Source organism: Lolium rigidum, chromosome 5 (assembly GCF_022539505.1).
Source record: "Lolium rigidum isolate FL_2022 chromosome 5, APGP_CSIRO_Lrig_0.1, whole genome shotgun sequence".
NCBI lineage: Eukaryota > Viridiplantae > Streptophyta > Magnoliopsida > Poales > Poaceae > Lolium > Lolium rigidum.
The window spans coordinates 86828185-86849894 of record NC_061512.1 but is presented as its reverse complement, the minus strand read 5'-3'; the positions used below and the strand labels follow the sequence as shown (position 1 = coordinate 86849894).

At 44.2% G+C, this 21710-nt stretch overlaps 1 protein-coding gene across 1 annotated transcript; it reads right to left on the bottom strand.

Annotated features, from left to right (window-relative positions):
* Nucleotides 1-4052: 4052 nt before the first annotated feature.
* Nucleotides 4053-16513, bottom strand: LOC124652429 (quinolinate synthase, chloroplastic). The gene is made up of 8 exons (XM_047191440.1): nt 15758-16513; nt 14687-14971; nt 13676-13894; nt 13372-13551; nt 10300-10815; nt 9552-9713; nt 4431-4502; nt 4053-4317 (listed from the first exon to the last, which is right to left on the bottom strand). Exons 1-8 carry the CDS (start codon nt 16454-16456, stop codon nt 4282-4284), a joined length of 2169 nt encoding a protein of 722 aa, XP_047047396.1. The 5' UTR covers nt 16457-16513; the 3' UTR covers nt 4053-4281.
* Nucleotides 16514-21710: the final 5197 nt, after the last annotated feature.

The window sequence follows — 21710 nt, the reverse complement described above, 5'->3', positions numbered from 1 at the left end:
ATATCATTTATATGATTCATATTTAACCTTTCGGTCTACCGTGTTCCGAGGCCATGTATGTACATGCTAGGCTCGTCAAGTCAAACCCTAGTTTCCGCATGTGCAAATATGGCTTGCACCCATTGTATGAACACGTTAAGTCTATCACATCTGATCATCATGTGATGCTTCGAAACAACGAGTCTTAGCAACAGTGCTAACTAAGGACGAACACTTTATTATCTTGTTTTTTAGTGAGAGTGATCATCTTATAATGCTACCGTTGCGATCTAAGCAATATAATATGCATAAAAGTATTAACATCACATGCAATTCATAATGTGTGATATGATATGGCTCTTTTGTCTTTGTGCCTTTGATCTTCATCTCCAAAGCACGGACATGATCTCCATCATCAACAGGCATGATCTCCATCATCGTTGACGTATCGTCAAGGTCAATGGCGCCGTCTTCATGGTTGCCCACCACGTGTAGCAACTATTACAACTACTTTGAAATAATACTACTACATGAAATATAAAGACAATCATAAGACTCATGCCGGTTGCCACAATACAATAATGATCATCTCATACATATTCATCATCACATCATGGCCATATCACATCACCAAATCCTGCAAAAAAAAGTTAGACGCCTCTAATTTGGTTTGCATATTTTACGTGGTTTAGGATTTTCGAGTAAGATCCAATCTACCTACGAACATGAACCACAACGCTGATACAAGTGTTGTCAATTGAAATAGTAAATTGAATCTTAACTATGGTGAGAGAGACAGACACCCGCAAATCCACTTATGCAATACAAGTTGCATGTCAAGCGTGGAGCAGGTCTCATGAACGCGGTCATGTAAAGTTAGCCCGGACCGCTTCATCCCACCATCCTGCAAGATGCAAAGTACACATAACAAGAGACAACAAAAGCATCAATGCCCATAAAATCATTGTGTTCTACTCGTGCAACCAATCTATGCATAGACACAGCTCTGATACCACTGTAGGGATTCGTAGCATAGAAAACAAAATATTTCCTACCGCAAGAACGAATAACAAGTCAAGATCTAATCTAGTAGATGGTAGCAACAAGGTGAAGATCATCATACCCTTGAAGATCGCTAAGCGTTAACGAGATAGACTCGTGGTTGATGTAGTCGATCACTTGTCGCTTGCAAAAGCGCGTAGAAGATCTTGACGGTGCCACAATCGGGCAGCACCTCCGCACTCGGTCACACGTTCGGTGTTGATGACGACGTCCTTCTCCTCGTTCCAGCGGGTAGTGGATGTAGTAGATCCTCCTCGGAATCCCGCCAGCACGACGGCGTGGTGACGGTGGTGGTGGAGATCTTCGGCAGCGCTTCGTCGTAAGCACCGCAGGAGAATAGGGAGGAGGGGAGTGGCTAGGGTTTGGGGAGATGGGGCACTTGGGGCACCGGCCTTGGGTGCCCTTGGGTGGTGCGGCTGCTGTGGTGGCCGGACCCTCCCTCTCCCTCTCTTTATATAGGTGGAACCCCCTAGGGTTTGCTCAAAAAACCAAATTAGAGTCCAACTCAAAACCTGTCATATGGGTGAAACCTAGGGGAAGTGGGATTGCTCCCTTTCCTTCTCCCTTGGTCGGCCAAGGTGGTGGAGTCCACTATGGACTCCACCTTCCCTCTTGGTTGGCCGGCTAGGGTTGGTGGAGTCCCTCCTTCCATGGTGATTTCTTCTGGAAGGTTCTAGAATATTCTAGCGCCTTCCATAAATGCACCGGATCATTTTCAAACTTGGAAAGTGACTTCCTATATATGAATCTTATTCTCCGGACCATTCCGGAACTCCTCGTGATGTCATGGATCCCATCCGAGACCCCGAACAACATTCGAACTCCATTCCATATTCCATATCTACTTAAAACGACATCAAACCTTCAGTGTGTCACCCTACGGTTCGAGAACTATGCGGACATGATCGAGACTCCTCTCCGATCAATAATTAATAGCGGGACCTGGAGATCCATAATAGCTCCCACATATTCAACGATGACTTCGTGATCGAAAGAACCATTCACATAGAATAACAATTTCCTTTGTCTCGCGATATTTTACTTATCTGAAGTTTGGTCGTCGGTATCTCCAACCCTAGTTCAACCTCGTTACCGATAAGTACTCTTTACTCGTACCGTGATATGATATCCCTTGTGAGCTAGTCACATGCTTGCAAGTTAATTGGATGTCATTCCACCGAGAGGGTCCAGAGTATATATATCCGTAATTTGGATAGAAAAATCTCACTATTGATCCATGTGCCTCAACCCTATACTTTCCGAACACTTAATGTCACCTTTATAACAACCCATTTACGCAGTAGCGTTTGGTGTCATCAAAGCATCCATCCGGTGTAGGTGATTAACAGGATCTAATGGTCGAAGGATTAAGTTACTATGCATATTAAAGCTTGAATCATAAAGAACTAAATGACTTGATCATATGCTACGCTTACTATGGGTGTATGTCCATCACATCATTCACCTAATGATATGACCTTGTTATTAATAACATCCAATATTCATGATGATGAAACTATGATCATCTATTAATCAACAAGCTAGTTTAACAAAAGGCTTACTAGGGACTCTTTTATGTTTACATAACACACATGTATTAATGTTTCCGGTTGATACAATTATAGCATGGGATGCAAACATTTATCATAAACACAAAGATATAATAATAATCACTTTATTATTGCATCTTACGCATATCTCCAACAATTTTATGTAATGATTGGCATGCTCGTTTTTGCCAAAAAAAAATATCGATATCTTTCTGATGCTTCTCCCTCTCTAGTAACCACTATGCACACCTCCCATTGGCTTTCTCGTCGCGGTGTGTTTTTTTATATCTGATTTTTTTGCAGTGCTTTATCTTTTTTATTTCAACATGTCTATCCCCCTGGCTGCGGGGCTTGCCTGGGGCCTGCTCATGCGGCCATCCGTGCGGTGCGATCATTCCCTAATGATCCAACGGTTCTGTTTCTTTTGCTCCCCCACCTATCCCTTTCTATGTAAAAAAAAAGTCGCAAATACCATCTTAATACATGTCTCGTATGCACGTCCGTCCGTCGACGCTGAGGCCCAATGGATCACCGAGATGCTAATGGCTGGCGACCTCCATGCCATCGAGAACAGGGACACGACCTGAGAGGCTGAGACGACAAGATGGAGCCATGGAGGCTGCTAGTTCGTCACCGAGTTTGCAAGCTATGCTCCGGCGGCCGGAGTAATAACGGCGCCGTGGCCGGGACTTCATCGCCTTGGCTGGCCAAGCAAGGTTGCCGCCGTGCCTAATCTCACCCATCCAAATAACCAACAGCATTTATGATCAAATTACGGATGTGACTAGCGAGATCTTGCGTTGTTCCTGGAGGCAAAATTAAAATACACTCGACAGAGTCCAAGTTCAATCTTCCCCAGGCTCTCCAGCGGCAGCAATGGAACACTTTTTCCGTGAGACGCATCAGAAAAAATCAAGATAATAGATTGAGGGACAACTCGAATCATCATTTTTCGGTTATTCAAATTTCAAATCATAATTATACTGGGACTAATGCATATGCCCTAGCTAGAAAGGATTTGTCTGTCCGTGTGCATGTTCTGTAGAAGTGAGGAACCAAGGGGTTCTTCACGAAGGAATGGAAGAGGCCAAGGAAATCAAAGCAAGAGCGATATCCCAGTCCTCAATGGCATGGATGTCGCCGGCCACCACTATCGAAGTGTCTTTGCCCCGTAGCCCGCCGGTGCAGTGGACATCGCCGGCCGCCGCCACCACCATCGAAGAGCCCTTGGCCCGTTGCCCGCCGCTGCAGTGTACGTCACCGGCCACCAGCACCACCATCAAAGAGTCCTTGCTCGCCGGTGCGCCGAACGTCGCCGGCCGCCGCCACCCGATGAACCATTGGACCTCCGCATCATGATGGAGGATGTCGCCGGACGGACGTACGTATGTACGAGCCATGTATTAAGATGATAATTTGCGACTTTTTTTTACCAGAAAAGGGACAGGTGGGAGAGGAAAGGAAGGGGAACCCTTGGATGATAAGTGAATGGTTGCGCCACACTGTCGCAGTAAGTATACAATTATATTTAGTTTCTTCCCGTTACATGTAAAGCACACAAATCGATGAGCGACTTTATTGTACACATTGTCGCACATTTATATACTCCTTATCTGACACCCACATGTTGAACATACGCGAGACAAACATTTTGATTGGGAATAAATCACAACTGGTCAGTTCAGTTTACCTACCCACTGCAAACGCCGCAAGTGTCATTCTGCACCTGTAATATCAGCAACGGAAAACATTTCAACTAAAGAAAACGGATACTGCACCCCACAAATCTATATCAGGTTGTACTCTACTCGGGCAGCACACTGTCTCATCCAGACATACCTGAACGGAAGATTCCCCTCCGCTACCATGGATAGCCTGGTAAACAAGCTTGTCTGGTAATCTCTTTGTCGCCTGAAATAGATGGAATTATCATAAGCATGGGTCTGGTAAAGCCTAGAAGGAAAATACAAAGGAACGCCACTAAAATTGGCACGTGAAAAGAATATTACTTAGTTTAGAATGTGACATGTTAAGGAAAAAAAAAACCATTCTGTAGATGACTCCCACCTCAGGCTACTTATAGTTGGAGTAACATGCATAACATTACACATCCTAAGATATTTTGGTGACATGGCATATCAATAAATGAAGAAAAGGAGTAAGGTTGTAACTAGCTTAACATCACTCTAAGGCATGACGAGTCTACAACATAATAAATAACACAATGCATGAAACCGCATATGCTATATATGCTACTAATCTAAATTACTCCTCACTGTGACCAGCCTCAAACCCCTCCCCCCACTGTGACCAGCCTCAAACCCCTGGACGCCACCTCTGGCCTTCCAATCCTTGCTGCCATCACTTGTTGCCATCACTGGTGGCCGGACGGTGGTGGTGGGGCATCTCTGCGTCTTCACCGTATCCTGGAGTCGCCTGAAGATCATTCTCGATCAGTTTGCTGACGCCATTGGGCTGCGCATCAATTTTCACAAGAGCACAGTGGCGGTCTCTGTTGCTATCTGCCGTAGGGAGAATTGTGTTCCTGAATGCAGTGTTAGACGCCATTCCGGTCTTCGCGATGTGATCCATGCCTCTACTACCTGCGGTGATCAGGCCTATCGATGCCCTTCACCGCACCTTCCTGTGGAACGCCGCTTAAAAAGCCTATGGGGTGAAGTGCTTGGTGGCCTGGGACACCGTCTGCCACCCTAAGGTTGAAGGTGGGCTATGTGCTCGTTCCCTGTCTCCAAAACGACTCCCTGCAAGTAAAGCTTCTTCATCGGCTCCACACGAAGCCGGTGCTGCCGTATGCGAGCTGGGTCTGGCAAATGCTCGACGACCCTATCTGTGCTAGGCGCATGCTCCGCGCTCACCGGTCCCCACTGGGGGCATCAATTCCCGTTCTCCTCTCCCACTGTGTCAGCTCTGACATCTCTGTCCGTCAGGTTATGGACGGTGGTGCCGCCTTCCTCGTTCCGCGGCTCACGAAGGTGGCCGCGCCTGAAAAGGAGGCCCTCCTTGGCACGTTGTCTCCCATGACTGTCGCGGTGATAGTGTGGACAAGCGCAAGCTTCTCCAATGCCGAGGGCCAAAAGGGGTGTTCTCTGCATCAACACTCTACAAACTCTGCAACTGCAACTTCGGCAGAGTCATGGCTGGTCACTGGGTTCATTTGGTCCAGCCATGCGCCGTCCAGGTGAAGTTTTTTGGCTGGCTCTTGGCGCAAGATCGCGTTCCCACACACACTTCACTGCTGAAGAAAGGCATCCTAGAGCCAAGCAAAGCCATCTGTCCCATCTGCAGAAGCCCGGAGGAAACCAGCGCTCACCTATTCTATGGGTGCAGTTTTGCGAGGCAATTCTGGGAGCCCGCCTGCCGATACCACAGTCAGGAAGTTCTTCCTTTATCCTGCTCTGTTATTGGCACTTGTGCAAGCACCGTAACGGGGTGGTGTTCACCTGGAGCCCTGACTCCTCTCATCAGCAAGCTCTGTCGGGATGACGCCCTGCTATGGCAAGCAAGACTTCCCCCAGGATACCAACATGAAGCTGCGATGTGGGTTCGCTGTTTCCCTGTAAACCCATGCTGAATTTTCTTCTGTATTGACTCTCGGGTTCCATTCTCCTTCCCAACGTAAACATCTGTATATGAGATACAGGCCTTTGGCCACTTATAAATGAAAACTCAGGTGGAGAATTTTCTCCCTCCCCCGGTGAAACTTAATAAACAAATGTCCTGGAACTGCCCCAGCTCCCTATGGTGTCGTGGTTGGTGCAAATCGTGGTCTTGTACAGCAGCGGTTGCAGGTGGCAGGCTCCGCCAACAAAGTTACAAAGGTAACTGGCTGTGCATGCTTAGGGTGGCGGCACTTCTCCTTGCTGCAGGCGGTCACCACCTGTCATGAAAATTCCACTTGTGTGTGGCATGAGTTATATCTTTTTAGCTGGTGGATTGCAAAGGAGCTTAAGCCATGGTGTCCTAGCTTGTCGCTCTGACATTGGCCTGTAATGTGCATCACGAGTGGTTCTATGGATCTGGTTCTCGGGCTGGCTTGTTCGTGAGCAGTCCTATGAATCTGCTATTACGAATTGTCTACGGTGGCCGTGGCAATCCAGGTGAAGGCCCTGACCTTGTCAGAGCCGACGATGGTGGACACGGCTTAAGATTAAACAACACCTTAAAATCCCTTCAATACATTGGTGCAATCCGCCGATGTAATCTAGTCCCTTGAGCCCTTTTTAATAGAAAATTAACCCTAGAGGACCTCCCTACTGTCTTACGGTAAAATAAAGTATGTTGAATACCAGTATTTTCCCATAGTTGATCTTTGTACCTTTACACATACTGCTACCAAATTTTCAAAACTTGACTACAAGGAACCCACAAAGAGCTGCATATATGTGAAAGGAGGACCATAATCTTAGATTGAAAAGCAAATGGGAGCGTGAGCCATTCTTTTTTCTCATCATCAATTAGCTTTGTATCTCAAGCTTATTCTCTAATGTGACAACACCTTCATCGAGCCAATTACCACAACAAACCGGTATGCCATCAACGAAAACCACAACGAACCAAGCAATGCAGTGAAGCGACGCCATCAAGGTGACCTCTTCGGAACAAGCCATGCGGGGAGAACAAACATCCTCGACAAGACATCACAAGAGACAATCCACACAACATGACAAAAGACCAAGAGCAGGAGCCCAATGAGCGCACACAACTCCGATGCCATGCGCTAGAATGAGGAGCTTGTGAGGAGGCGCCACGAGTCCAAACGGGAGGCTCTCAAGGCGTCCAAGCTTGCTCGAGAGACGATACAATTGTAGTGAGCACATCCAAATCATTGGAGAAGCCACTCATGTCGATCTACGCACGATGCCTGCCCACATCCACGAGCAAGTCCAAAGTATGAAGGAATCAGGAATGGGCACGGACAAAGTTCTACTTCACCAACCACGAACTCGAGCAGCCACACGGGGAACCTCCAGCTGGAGCACGAAGACAAGACCCACAACCAAATAGGGGACGAGAAGTCATGTATTTGGCGAACCTCGCCTGACTACTTGTCCCAAGGATAAGGATAGACTAATAGAAGTTCCAAGCGATCGAGTTACCTAAGTATTTTTTTGACCATGAATTACCTAAGTATTTTGGAGATATCTAACCCGCTGGAGTTCACAAGGATCTATACCGCAACAATCATGACAACTAGCATACAAGAACACGACGGTACCTCAAATTGTAACCTCACTCCATAAGATCATGGGATAGTTTGTCGCATAACCACTTCCAAGGATGTTAGAAACAAATCTACATCTCCATCAATCGACCTACAAGCAGTTCGCGAGCAACCCAATGGGAGCTAGCAGTCAACATGTTTGCCATGATCAAGTGTTGAAGGACATCACGGACTGTCCACCACATGAGCAGGAGGGTGATCAACCACGAGGAACCCGCTGGACAGTCCAATTGCTATATTATGTCATGGGAGGTGTAAGTAAGCCAGAGTAGAGGAGGACCACGACCAACAAGTTTGCCTCAGAGGCCGGTGGGAGAGCAACACTGATGCCCTTCGGATGGCTAAAACCCAGGGTAGCCGTAGACTAGGGGTGAAAACGGAGCGGATACGGTCGAATAATAGTGAAACCATATTTGTATCCATATTTTTTTCGTATTCGGAATCTGAGCAGATAGTGTGCGGATACGAATACGGAATCGGAGCCTATCGGTTACGAATACGGACCGAATACGGGGCGAATACGGTTCGGTTGTGGATAAACATTTTGTCGGATCTCTCTTTAAAAATAAAAATAGGACTCACCAGTGGAGTATTATTAGCTTGTAAAAAATCTTCTACAAATAGAGAATAGATGCTATTAGCGCCCATCGGCTAGAGCTTCAACATTAGAAGGAGCTGGTGGCCAGGAGTGCGGGCTAGGGGAATTAAAAAAGGGTAGGCTTACGATGTTAGGCTATATATAATGAGGTCGCCATTTGTGGGCAGGGCTGCAATTTTATATAATGTTGGTCCTAAGATTTGATTTATTAGTTGCCGAATATTTCATCGGATATTTACCGGATATAACCGTGAAATATGGTATATCTTCGGATAAAGACGGATATTAGTAAAACCATATCCTTTTCCGTATCCATTTACTAGTAAACCATATCCTTTTCCGTATCCATTTACTAGTATCCATTTACTACTAGCCGTATCCGTCAACTATCCGACCAAATCCGTTTTTGCCTTCCGTAAGCCTCCGGTCGGCTGGTCGGAAATAATCCGTTCCGTTTTCACCCTACCGTAGACTACCCTGCCACAGGCTGGGGCTTAGCCCTGCTATAATTGGTTCCCCACGTAAGCTACACGTAAGATTTCAAGTTCACTCTCAAAGTAGTTAAAGATGCTACTATTCATTGTTGAATTTCTTTTGTACCTGGAAATGAATGAGTAACAACTTCAAATTTTGCATTTCTCTAGAACATTATTCTCACGATTTAGTGTATAGATACGTCCAAATTTAGACAAATCCACGACATCCTTTTCGGGGCAGACGGAGTAGTACTTGAGACTTCAAAACATGGTTTCCACCCGATATTTTATCATTCACACAAGGTATAGCATATTATCAAGCCTGTTAGGACAAATCCTAGGAAAACTGTTTTTATGATGTTAAAACTGATTTTCTGCATAGGAAATCCAACTTTAAAGTAATAAAAAATAACATGATGAGATGAAAGATAACTAGAAAATCCTTTGCAGACTTGGTCTGGTGGCAGCTAAAACTCCAGCCCAGCATACCGACATGGCATTTCAATATTCAAATATGAAAATGCAGATAATTTTCATTGTATGGAAGCCAGTGGCGTTTCAGTGGAATAAAGCAAGTGAATCAGTAAGGTGTCACGTAAGGTGTGCACCATGAATTAATGATAAAGAGCAATAAGATGGCAGACCTGGAAATGCCTCATATGCAAAATTGGCTCACACCCAACCTCCGCAACCAATTTCCCGTGAGAAGTCTTAGCATTTAATCGAGTAGCCTGATAGACAGATAGTATGTTGTCTTCATCGGGAAGTTGCTGGCAGACATTAAGTAGCGACCCTAGAGAATTCATCTGCAAAAAATAGAACGGCTATATCACGAGCTACAAAAGCAACCTTCGGAAATTTTGGCTGATATCAATAAACATATTATGCTTTACCTGCCATAAGGTCAGATCACAGACTTTACAAGATCAGAGCAACTGAACAACAATGCTAAATTACCAAAATGAACAATTGACATCGGAACTGCTGGCATGAATACTTGAGGAGTTCCAGACGAATGGATAGACCAAAAGAGGATGAAACACTAATATATAAAAAGAATGAATTTATTCCTAGGACAAAAGATGACAAATATATCCTTAAAAACATATATATTAGGAAGTTCTTAAGTGATTATTAGCTCCTGCCTGTATATCTTAAAAAAGATTATCACTCTATGGACAGACAGACATCTTGAGCTAGACAATATTGAAGAGTTATATATTGTAATGCCCAACATTACTAACAACAATGCTACTGTTAATAAGTAGTTGCATATTACATGAACAAAATAGCTTCCAAATGAAACAATCAACAAGTTATTGTTGATATTATATTAAATTTATTGAATCTCAAATTTCTAATTATCAGTAGAAGAAAAGGGAGAAAACAGACCTTCATGTAAGGGCATGACGCACAGCCCCCGTGGATAGAGCAACCTTCACCAGAAACCACACCAGGGACAATAGTAATTTGTTCAAAATCATTAGTTACTGAAGAGCCAAAATCATGAGAATCGTCAACAGATGTCTTAGAAACTGAATCTCGTGAAACAGGGAACACAATTTCTACTTCAATGTTAGCACCATCTTCAGAAGATTCATAGGAATCAAATAATTTGCGGACAGCAGCAACAATCGAAGTGATCATTCCTGATTCCGTTCCTAACACAAACTGAAGATGATCATCAACATTCCGGTCCAGAGCCTGTTTCAATTTATTTTTAATGAAATCTAAGATATTCTGAGTGGATCCAACAACTCCCATTCCCCTGGTCTTTGCTTCCATGGACAAAGAGAACATTTCTCCTGGGACCTCAAAGTGTGCTGTTAGAAATGCATCACAATATTGCTCCTTTATTTTCTCCACAACTTCATGGCCAAACATATCATGGACAATACAGTTACCATTCTGCATTTATATAGGCAAAACGACACCATACAAGCAAAAGGTGCAGAATTAGAAGTAAACATATAGCAAATGAGAAAGAAACAAATCATGAGATGAAAAACAATATAATATTGTACAAAACGATGAGATGGAAGCAACGTTTTTGTGCGACGACAGGCCCAGAGATTCCAACAAATTATACTAATGGTAAACAATCTTGCAAACTGATACTATACAGGTTATATTTTTATACTTATATATACAATTTTGTAGTTACGATGATACAGATTCGTTCTCGGATACAAGATGCATACAAAACATCAAAGACTACCGAATCATGTTATCACACCCATCCAGATATCCACAGCAGTATTTTTCTGCATACCTCTAGAGTCAATTTCGTACCTCAATTTACATACACTTCCTTGCCTTTTTACAACTATGAATATACTCCGTCCGGCATTAAAAACTTGTGGCAGGTTTAGGGAAAATGTAAGCTAAAATATGTCTAGGTTCATTGAACCCCATGGTTTTTAAGGCGTCGCCTAGGCGACGCCTAAGCGTCAGAGCGCCTGCAGATGGCAAGGCGTCGTCCTCGTCTAAGGCTCGTGTCAAAGGCATCCAGATTCGGCCTTTTAGGTGTGTAGGTCGTCGCTTAGGTGGGGAAAGCATCGGTCTGGCAGCTTTTGGACGCCATGGACAGGTCGACCTGTGGTGCTGTGGAACGTGCCCCTCTGACTTTGCTTGTGGTGTGCCCATGAGTGAATAGCTCAGATCTGACGGTACAGTATGTGAACAGTCCGAGTCTACACTATTTACCAACAGTGCACAGGTGCAGTGTTGTAACAACAGTGCAGAGTCCATAGTGCTTCGTCTACAGTACAGAATCTTGACCTCTAGTTTCTTATCCAACGGGCTAAGTTAGCACAACATAGGAAAAGCAAAATCAGAGGAGCTCGTTCCTCCTGGTGCTTCCTGCTTCTGCCTCTATACTAAGGCATCGCTTCGCTCCGCGCTTTAAGCACCTAGGCATTGACCCCCCCCCCCCCCCACAGTGGCGGAGGTTGGAAGAAAATATTGGGTGGGCCAAACTAAAGCATATCACAAAAAAATGCAGTTGTGAACCATATACTTTAGTACACCAGTAGGCATTAGTCAATATACTCACTACCTTCGTTTCAGAAGATCATACATCTATAAATAGCTCCAAAACAAAATACAACATACTAAGATTCAGTTTAACTATAAGATAGGGAGTTCCATACAAACAGATCAGCTGTTGCAATTCAAGTAACTGAAGTAAGGGTAAGGGTGTGTGTCTGCTGGTACTGAGTGATCTTTCTTAACTTTATTTTGATCGTCCCTTTTTCTTTTCAAAACCAAATCAATTCTTCTCTGACTAGCTTTGTCTATGTTAGGCACTTAAATGCGATTTGTAAACAACAATAGATTATATTACTGTATTCGTGTTATCAAATTGGTACTGAGAGAGAATTAAGATGCAAGGACGTTGCCGTGAAGTGATTTGGGGACTGCTTGTGGACTGTGTCGCCGAATAGCTGCCGCTAGCCGTAGCTAGTTCTCTAGCCACCTGCACCTGCTGCCTGGACCTTGGGGTTGGGGTTGGGGCCTGGGCGCTCTCGCCGGCTTGCCGGCACTACTCGCTGCTGGACGGTCGCTGCTCGCCAGAACAAGTACCTCCAGCAGGTCTGGACCTTTGCCGCTCGCCAGATCGAGTATCTCCGGCAGTTTGGACCTTCATCGCGCAGTCGCCGACTCACGAAATCACGGCCTTAACTGGCGCCATGGATGCGCCACTGACTAGCAGGAACAACCAAGTGAAGCGAGGATGTGGATCGAGAACAAGCGGAAAAAATGAATTGCATGTCTGCTTCTCACGTGAACTAGGATGGGTTAGTGGGCTTTAGGATACACATAGGTATAAAAAAAAGTGTTTTGCTCCTTGGCTGGGCGGACCATGGCCCAGTTTTGCCCCAAAGAAGCTCCGCCAGTGCGCCCCCCACCCCCCACCCCCCACCCCCCATCGCCTTAAACCGCCTCAACGCCTTACAAACCATGATTGAACCCGCGACAAATAGTTAGGGCTCGAGGGAGTACATCTATTTTGGTAATTTTTTCTTGAATGCTATCAATATCACATATACACAAAATAAAAGTTTTGATAGTCAGTAAAAAATATTATATATTGAAAAGACAACCAAAACTCGTAAATTTTTTATATAGAAAAATCAAAATATCTCAAATACAGAGAAACTCTGCTGCTTAACAATTAGCAAGTTAAAGCAAAGATTTCAAAAATCATAACTGTTAGAACAATGGAAGTCCCAAAAAAAGAATGAAAAATAGTTGGTTGACTGTAAGGTCATTAAAACTGAATTAAAGCAGAGATGTAAGAAACTAACATGTAAAAGGAGAGATTGGAAGGAATGTTTTATAACAGACATCAGATGTTTGAAATAGAGCACTCACTGTGAGGTTCATTTAACTGCATTAAAATGTGCGAGAAACCTTGAATAAACTACCGAATTTGGCACAAAGGTACATAATCACACAAACCTGATAGTAATGTAGACGTGGTAGCAATGAACTTATAGTTTTTCTGTTGTGATCTGGATGTATCTCAGCAATCTCTTCCTCTGACATGATAGCCATTCTCTTAAATAGGTCTGCTATGTTGGCACCCATATAGGAATCAGGACCGTACCAGACATTAAGATCTGGTATTTGGGAAAATGCCTAAGAGATAGATGGATAAGGGGAGCATATTGATGTAAAAAGATAAAAATAATTAACCTTGTTGGAAAATAATGCAATATAAATCCACCAAGAAATATAATATTGATACAAAGAAAATGAGTACCTGTAATATAGTTGCAACAACATTGGAAGAAGTACATGTTATTGTAGGAACAAGTTCATGAGAACGAGCTTTTGTTTCCAGGGACGTATTGATATAAATAACATGTAAAGAAGGAGAAGATCTTGATGCTGCCTTGAGAAAATGTGTATAAGCAGAACTCGAAGCAGCATCTGCCAAGGAACAGCCAATTTGCTCACTTGACATTCTATAAACATCAACCTGTGTAACAAATCCGTAAGTGAGAGATACAGAACGAGAGGGAGAGAGGGGGTGTCAAACATAGATGTCCTTTCAGAAAGACATAAGCAGTTGTGGGTTATCAAAACATTGGGCATTCTAAATATGCCGGCGTCTGATAATAATTACTAGGTTACAGTCATCTAAGTCACCAGTATTGACAGGTTTTATAATGCCACGAATGCGGTAAAATAAAGAGTGTGGATTTTGTACACCCACATATGGGTACACGAGTTATCATGTCCACATGACCATCTTTGAGATTCATGCAAATTATTTGAGCAGCTCATTGTGAAACTGGGTTGTGTAGACATATGCAAAGTGAGAGCGGAGAGAGATGGAGAGTTCTAGACATGAGAGAGAGAGGGCCGACAAGTAGTGCTGGAGAGGGACATGGCAGCCACATGTGTTATCAACTTTTCAGAGATTCTATTTTGGTAAACGATCTCGCGAAATGCAAAAAATTCTCCCAGGTTCGATGTTTTTCCGAATCACCAAGCAATGTGTGGTTGAGATAGCTCGTGTACCCATGCTTGGGAGTACATATGCATTTCCGTAAAATAAAGCTATAACAAGTTAACCAATATAACAAATCTTGTCAAAAGTACAATGTCATATGAAGGACCCAAGTAACACTATTGCAACCAACATGACCTATCAAAGTATATATACAAACCCCCTAGAGCCTAACTCTTGTGCTGTGTTGTGTCCATAATGATAAGTACGAAACTTCTTAAAACTTAGTGAAAGTCAATGATATAGCTGAAAAAATACCTTATTAAAGCCTGCCTGATCAAGTATTGCACGAACATTTTCTGACATAAAGTCAACACCTAGGACAGCGATATATTTGCACCCTGCTTCAGCCATCTGAACAGCTCTATCTGCCATTACCAACGAGTCAGATATGTGAATGTGGGGCCATTGACTCTTTGCAGCAGTTAGTACGCCTTGCACCTCAGGATCCATATAGAAATGGGCCACAATCCCAATTTTTCTCTCCATAAGGGTGTTCACAAGCTCGGCAATTTTGGACTGGTCAGGCGATAGAAACATTGCCTGCGAAATTAACAATTAAAACCAGTCGCCAAGTCTTTGTACACCATGAAGGAACAATGAAGTAAAAAAATCTTAACCTATCTTTCATTTGTTACAGATTTTTAATCTATAAACTCGTGTAACTGTTGATACTTGATGCTTGTTACGGACTCTTAGCATCAAGCGTAATAATTGGAGACATCCGTATTACGCTTGACACTTAGAACTGTTGCGGCTCTTGTAGCCAAAGTACATAGTTGCTTCTTTTTTCAAAAGGAACGCCCTTCCATTGCCAGTCAGGAAAGAACAAAGCACGCTTTTGTTTTGTAAATTGAAATATGTGTGGTGTATATTCGGCATTTAAGGGCATGCCCAACTGAATTTTCCCTAAGCAAGCCATCAATAAAGCAACAGAAAGTAGAAGGTAAAGGTGACTTTTTTTGCGGGTAGGTGACGTTGACACCATTTGATTATGGCCATAGTGGCCATTCTTGACCATACACACAGCCATGACCACGAGTCAGTTCCTTTTCGCATCACAGATTCTAGAAAAAGGAAAAGGGGGAAATGGAAGAACCAATAAAAAAAGGTAGCTTTAGATATCCCGTATAATTATAGTGCAAAAGTTAAATTGGCACCCAGGCTTGGCAGATTCTACACGTCGTATATTATTCAAAGCAAGCCACTGCTTTCTTAGCTAGTATTTCTTAGTCAAAAATGTCGCTGATTTCCAATTTGTGGAGAAACAGATACGTCTTTTCAATGAGATGCTGAGAAAAGCCGAGTGATTAAAAAAAGAGAGCGCACCTGGGCTTTGGCGTAGCTTCCCTGCGCACGGACGGCGCCGTCGCGGGCAATGACGAGAGAGGGGAACGGCTCCCCACGGGGTCTGCCCTCGCGCTCCGCGATGGCTGCCCGCGCTAGCTTCTTCATGCCGACGAGAACGTTGTGCCACGTGTTGGCCCGCGACCTGGCCCCCGCGGCCACACCGAGCGGCGCGAGGTCGGCGGTGTCCACGTCGAGCACCTCCTCGGGGCGCGCGCCGTCGAGCGCGGAGACGAGGCAGGAGCAGTAACCGCGCGAGAGCTCCGAGTCGGAGTCGGCGGCGAAGAGCATACGCCCCGCTCCGTCGCAGCTGGCCAGGAGCCAGACCTGCGCCACGCACCCCATGACGCGGTTGGCCGCGACGCGGTCCGCCTCGGTCAGCCGCGGGAGCGCGGCCGCGTACGCGAGCAGGCGGTGCGCGCGGTCGGCTTCCGGGAGCGCGCGGAATTCTTGGGAGATTCGGCGTAAGCGGAGGCGCGGAGGAGCGACCTCCTCCTCATCGGAAGCGGCAGGCGGGAGGGGCGAGAGTGGAGGTGGTGAAGCGTGGGAATTGGCGCAGCAGACGGCGAGGGAGGCACGGGGGCGAGGGAGGCAGGGCGAGGGATTGGGTGGAAGGAGCAGGTTGGGCGTCTTGGCGAGCGTGACGAAGGAAGCGACGGCGGCGAATGTGGAGGTGTCCATGGAGATGGAGGTGGAGTGGAAGAGGGGACGCGTTTTTATGTGGAGGAGGCGGCGCAGGGCGGCGGCGGCGGCGGCGAGTCAGGGTTTGTAATCGAATGGGTGCGCGCGGCTGCACACAAGTTGTGTGACACAAATTTATTATTTGCCCCTCTTTATTTTGCCACTTTGCCTTTTGCCCTTATTTACTTGGTGCTTTAGTTTTTGTCCTCATTTACATCCACATTTCACCATTTGCCCCTACTAACCCGGGCCTACCACATAAAGACCAACATGCCCTTCTTGACTCTCCGCTTCTTCCTCTTCTTAGAGAGAAGCTCGCTGGCGCCGCCCCTAAGGCCCTAACACAAACAACTCACATCTTCTAGCCTCCCCCTACCTAGCATTGCCTTCTACTCCTATCCATCATCTTCCCCACCTCTCTCGTCATCCTCCCCTCCCCACCACCTCGGGTCCATGCCTCCCTTCTCCCCTACCTGCCCCTACAACAATTCCACGCAAATACGCCAGCATCATCGCTCGCCGCTACGGCGCGTGCCGCCATGTACAAATGGAGAAGGACGGGGACGATAAGGTTCTGGACAACCATAAGTTGTACGTCTCCGATGGCACCCCGTCCAATGGCACCCCGTCCAGGTCGCCACCAACCTTGGTTTTGTGATCTCTGGCTTTCTGGATCGACGAGGACGCAGCGACGCCCAAGGTCATCGTGACCGCGTACTCCTTATCCTCCTACAAAGTGATCGTCGTCGAAAGCGTTGCCACCATGTCCGCGTCGGCTTCTTCTTGAAGGTTATACACAACCTGGCAGCCATGCAATTGTTCTCACCCGCCATGGCTAGTTGCATTACAAGTTGTGTGCCGGTGGTGGGAGAGCAGAGGAGAAGAAGACGGTGGCGCGTAAGGCGCAGTTCGCAGGCTACGGCGTGGATGGAGCAGTTCACGGGCGACGGTGGTGGAAGAGCATGGGGTGCTATGGGTATTTCGGCCCTCACATTTAGTCTTGTCATTGAAACCAAAGAAAATATGCTAGAAAGGGCAAATCATAAATTGTCGTAAAGGAGGGCAAAAAATAAAACACCAAGTAAATGAGGGCAAAAGGTAAAGTGACAAAGTAAATAGGGGCAAATAATAAAATCCCCCCTTGTCATCCCACCTGAAAGGGTGTCTCCAACTGCTCCTCTATCGTTACCTATGTTCATTGGAAAAATGGGTGGAGGAGGCGGACGGAGACACCCGTTCCGTAGCTTAAAAAGAGAAAAGCATTTGAAAAACAACGGGTCGAGACCTATGCCTATACTAGTGGTCTTGTTCATCATCCTCCACGAGGTCCACGAAGTTTGGCATCGTCTACGGCCAGTTCGTTCCCGATGTTGGGAGATACTGAACCGGTGGGGAGGAGGATGGATGGTCCAGTTGGGGGCTGATGCGTCCAGGGGAAGTTTGGCGCCCAGGACCGCAGCGGATACGCCGTAGGTGGAGGTGGAGGGTAGGCTTGGGCCTGCGTCGGCCACTGGTCTCATGGCGATTGTGGTGATCTAGCATACCACTGCATGGTGTAGTAGGCAACTAGTTGACATAACACCAATGGAACACCATTCCACTAGTATTACATCCCTCAGAGTGATACAACAGAAACATTTGTGGGTACAAGACATGTCTATAGAATTACACACAGACTCTTTATAGAAGATCAGCACAACCTCCTATTCTACAATGAGGTAAAACTGCAAATAAACTCCAGAATAACAACTCGTAGGCTAACTTATCACTAACTCTATCTATATAGGTGCTTGACTGGCTAGAGAGATGATGACTGGATTCTAGCTACTTAGGTGCTAAGATTAGGGAGCTAGTTCCCTTCTACTTCTAATCTAGGTTCTCTCCATGGTAGATGTAGTGGTTGACTCCGTTGGCTCCTCTAACAGGGTCATGTCGCTTGAATTAGTTGACTCCTCTATCTTTGAGTTTGCTGTTGATCTTCCTTCGATGTCTCCATGACTAAGCAGGGGGTTCAAAGAAGGGTGAGTACGAGCGTACTCAACAATTTCATTATAGGGCAAGAGGTGTTTAATGTACTAGCTACAGCCATGGACCATAAAGTCATAGGCAATGCATGTTTTTGTAACATTTCTTCAAAAGGTTGCTTTTATTCTAAAAAAACTATGTCCCTCAGCCTTCGCCGGATGTCTAGAACTTCATGTAGTTCCTTTCCGGCCGCGTTCGTAGTTCCAAACCAGGAATAGGGAGTGACAAGCCACAATTTGATACAATCTGCAGAGGTGTGTTACTTTTCCCATAAGAGATCTTATCCTTGTTGCACATCCAAGTCATGAGCTCGTCCACACTTCCTTGGTGTGGGCCCAGTATAAGATCCAAGCCAATCATTGCATTTCTCCGTGACCCCGCACACCCACCCGTATTGTAGTTTCGGTCTTGGATCCTCGTCGGTTACTTTGTCCGACCTTGATTCTATGCTCCCGCCGACCCACGTACTCCTAAGGTAGGTTCCGACCTCGGCACCTTCGCCGATCTTCTACAACCCATCATAGACCATGATACCGTGATGACTTTACGTTCCCCACCACTCTTGTTACTCCTTCCTGGATGCAACTGCTCCGGTAAAGTGCGCCTGTTGATGTGCGAAAGGAAGAAATACAACTGACTTCCCCAGAGCCATTATAGATCTTATGGTTAACACGGATTATACGACGAAAGAATCACTCGACGACATTGGTTATTAATCCTAGATGAATAACCCAATTGCAATGGAACCTCCACCAAACTCATACCATGGTTCCATTTCCCACCACATAGTCATATTTATAATTGTAAAAGTAATGTTTTGCTTTTCAATGCAAAAATGATAAGTATAGTACTTTGCAAGTAATTTGATAAAAAATAATCAAATGGCATGAGCAAGTGATGAACTTGCCTTTCTTGACTGCAAGATTATGCAAGCAAAAGCTTCGATACGAGATAACTCCAAATTCTGAAATAGCATCATCGTCCGGTAAGGACAATGTTTAAAGAACTGGAAAAGATGCTATAATGCATAGTATGAGATGCAGTCGTTCTAAGAGTAACCTAACCCCGATGAATTAGGGTTGGTGAGTTGTAATGATTTATTTAGGGTGTGTTGCACTTTTAGAGTGGTTTTCACAAGCAAGGTTCTTTTTAGGGTTTGGTTGTATTGTATTGCTGACTATTGTAATACAAGACATGGCAATGTAGGAAGATACAATGACAATAGTCGACACAATATTAACATGTGAAGAATACTTGTTAGCTTTAGGTCCTATAAGACATGGTTAATGATTATTTTATATTTACTTTAAAAGAATAACTTTTGAATAACATGTTACTTAAGGAACAATAAGTATCTCAAGTAGATACTATTTGCTTTTATGGTTTACTATGATTCTCAATTGAGTTTCCTAAGTAGGTATTATATGGATCCTAAGCAAAATGAAGTTATATGCATCTAGTATTTGTAGGGTTTAGTTGAGCATGAACACATAAAGTGAATTACTACATAGTGTTGTTATTATGGTTGATCGGACTGATGTGATACTAAATAAGGGTGGTTAAGGTTGATGACGTTGAGAATAGAAAATAGGGTTTACAATTCCTTTTCAAGGGTTTCATTAAGTAAATATGAGGTAGATCTTTAAATGAAAGGAATTTCTAATCATATAGTAGTTGAATGATTTACTTGAGCATGAGCACTTAAGGTACATCTTTATAGATGGTTGCTACGTTAGTTGATAAAAGTGGGATTATACCAATGAATAATGATTAATGGTGATGACATGAAAGTATCAAATTAGGGTTTACCATGAGGTGGTACTAGTTGGTCATATAAGGTCTTATTCAAAATATAGACATGGAATAATAGAACATGAGCATGCTTTTGTTTTCCTAGTATAGATCTATGAGTAAGGTTTAAGTTCATCTGATCACATTTAATCAGCTCCTATGGTTTTAAAGGTATTAGCTAAGTAATATTTGAGTTAGGGTTTCACATCAAATTATGGAGGTAGGGTTAAATGTATGATGGAACTAGGGTTTCTTATTTGGTATACCATTCTAAAATAATAACTTGTTGAGTCAAGTTCAAATTAAGAAACAACTTTTAAGTTCAATGTATTAATGGGTTTATCATTTTTGTTATTTTTAATATTTAAAGAAAATGACAAATAAGATAAATACAATTTAGGGTTTTAAATACCAATAATGATTATGTTAATGCTAATATGCTAAAAGAAAATTATTTTTGGTGTTTTATTTATTTCCTAAATGGTTATTACTTATATCTTAAATTTAACTAATTATTGAATTTTCTTGTAATTTAGGATAAAAGAAAATGCTTAAATAATAAGTACTACATAATTAAAATTTTATTTTTATTAAAAATTTGAGATTATATTTTTAGTGGATAGAGTTTATTGTTATGAATATTTTGATATCTTATTTGTATTTTTCTGACTTAAAATCAATTTGATACGATTTTCTACAACTTGGACTATTTTCTGGATTTTTAAACAAATCAAATACTAAACGTACCAAAACACACCACACCCTCGTTGACTGACTGGTGGGCCTTTGGCCACGTTGGCTGCCACGTTTGATTGACCTAGTCAAAATGTTTGACTAGGCAGAGAGGTGGTGGCAGGCGGCACAGTTGAGGACGGTGTCGACGCTTGAGGGCTCCCGCGGGGTTGTGTTTGTGCTCGTTAGAATCAGGATAGCAAGGGCAACCTATTGGTGGTTGCGCCGCCCCTAAATGGTTCTCGGAACGTTGCCGACAATCATGGACAACAGCGGCAGATGGTGGTCGATGGTGATGGAGGGCTACGGGGCGAACTGGGGCTCAATAAGATGATCACGAGATGCGCAATCTTACCTTGATGCTTCCTACATGGTCTACGAGGACTATGGCGGCCGGAGTGGAGCTCATGGTTAGGAAATTCGAAAAATACCGGCGGAAGGGAACAGTTGATTTCTCCTCCCTCCAAACTCCTCTTGACGCGTGACTTCATGTGGTGACAAAGCATACCACTTCATTTTGTTGTATACAAGTTGTTGATATGATACTCATGAAGGGGCTTCTTCACAAATATCACATCCCTCAGAGTGGTACAACAGAAACATTGCAGGTCATAAGCACTTCACATTATTATTACAAACCATAAGTTCTCAACAACTTGGTATTCTCACAGGTCCGATGAGAACACCATAAGGACTTAAACTTGTT

Excerpts from the sequence above, each read along its gene's own strand:
- LOC124652429 (XM_047191440.1), bottom strand. The coding sequence starts at position 16,456 with ATGGACACCTCCACATTCGCCGCCGTCGCTTCCTTCGTCACGCTCGCC. Across the intron at positions 13,552-13,675 it reads TTGTTGCAACTATATTACAG|GCATTTTCCCAAATACCAGA; the intron begins GTACTCATTTTC and ends TCTATCTCTTAG. Across the intron at positions 10,816-13,371 it reads CACGTCTACATTACTATCAG|AATGGTAACTGTATTGTCCA; the intron begins GTTTGTGTGATT and ends ATATAAATGCAG.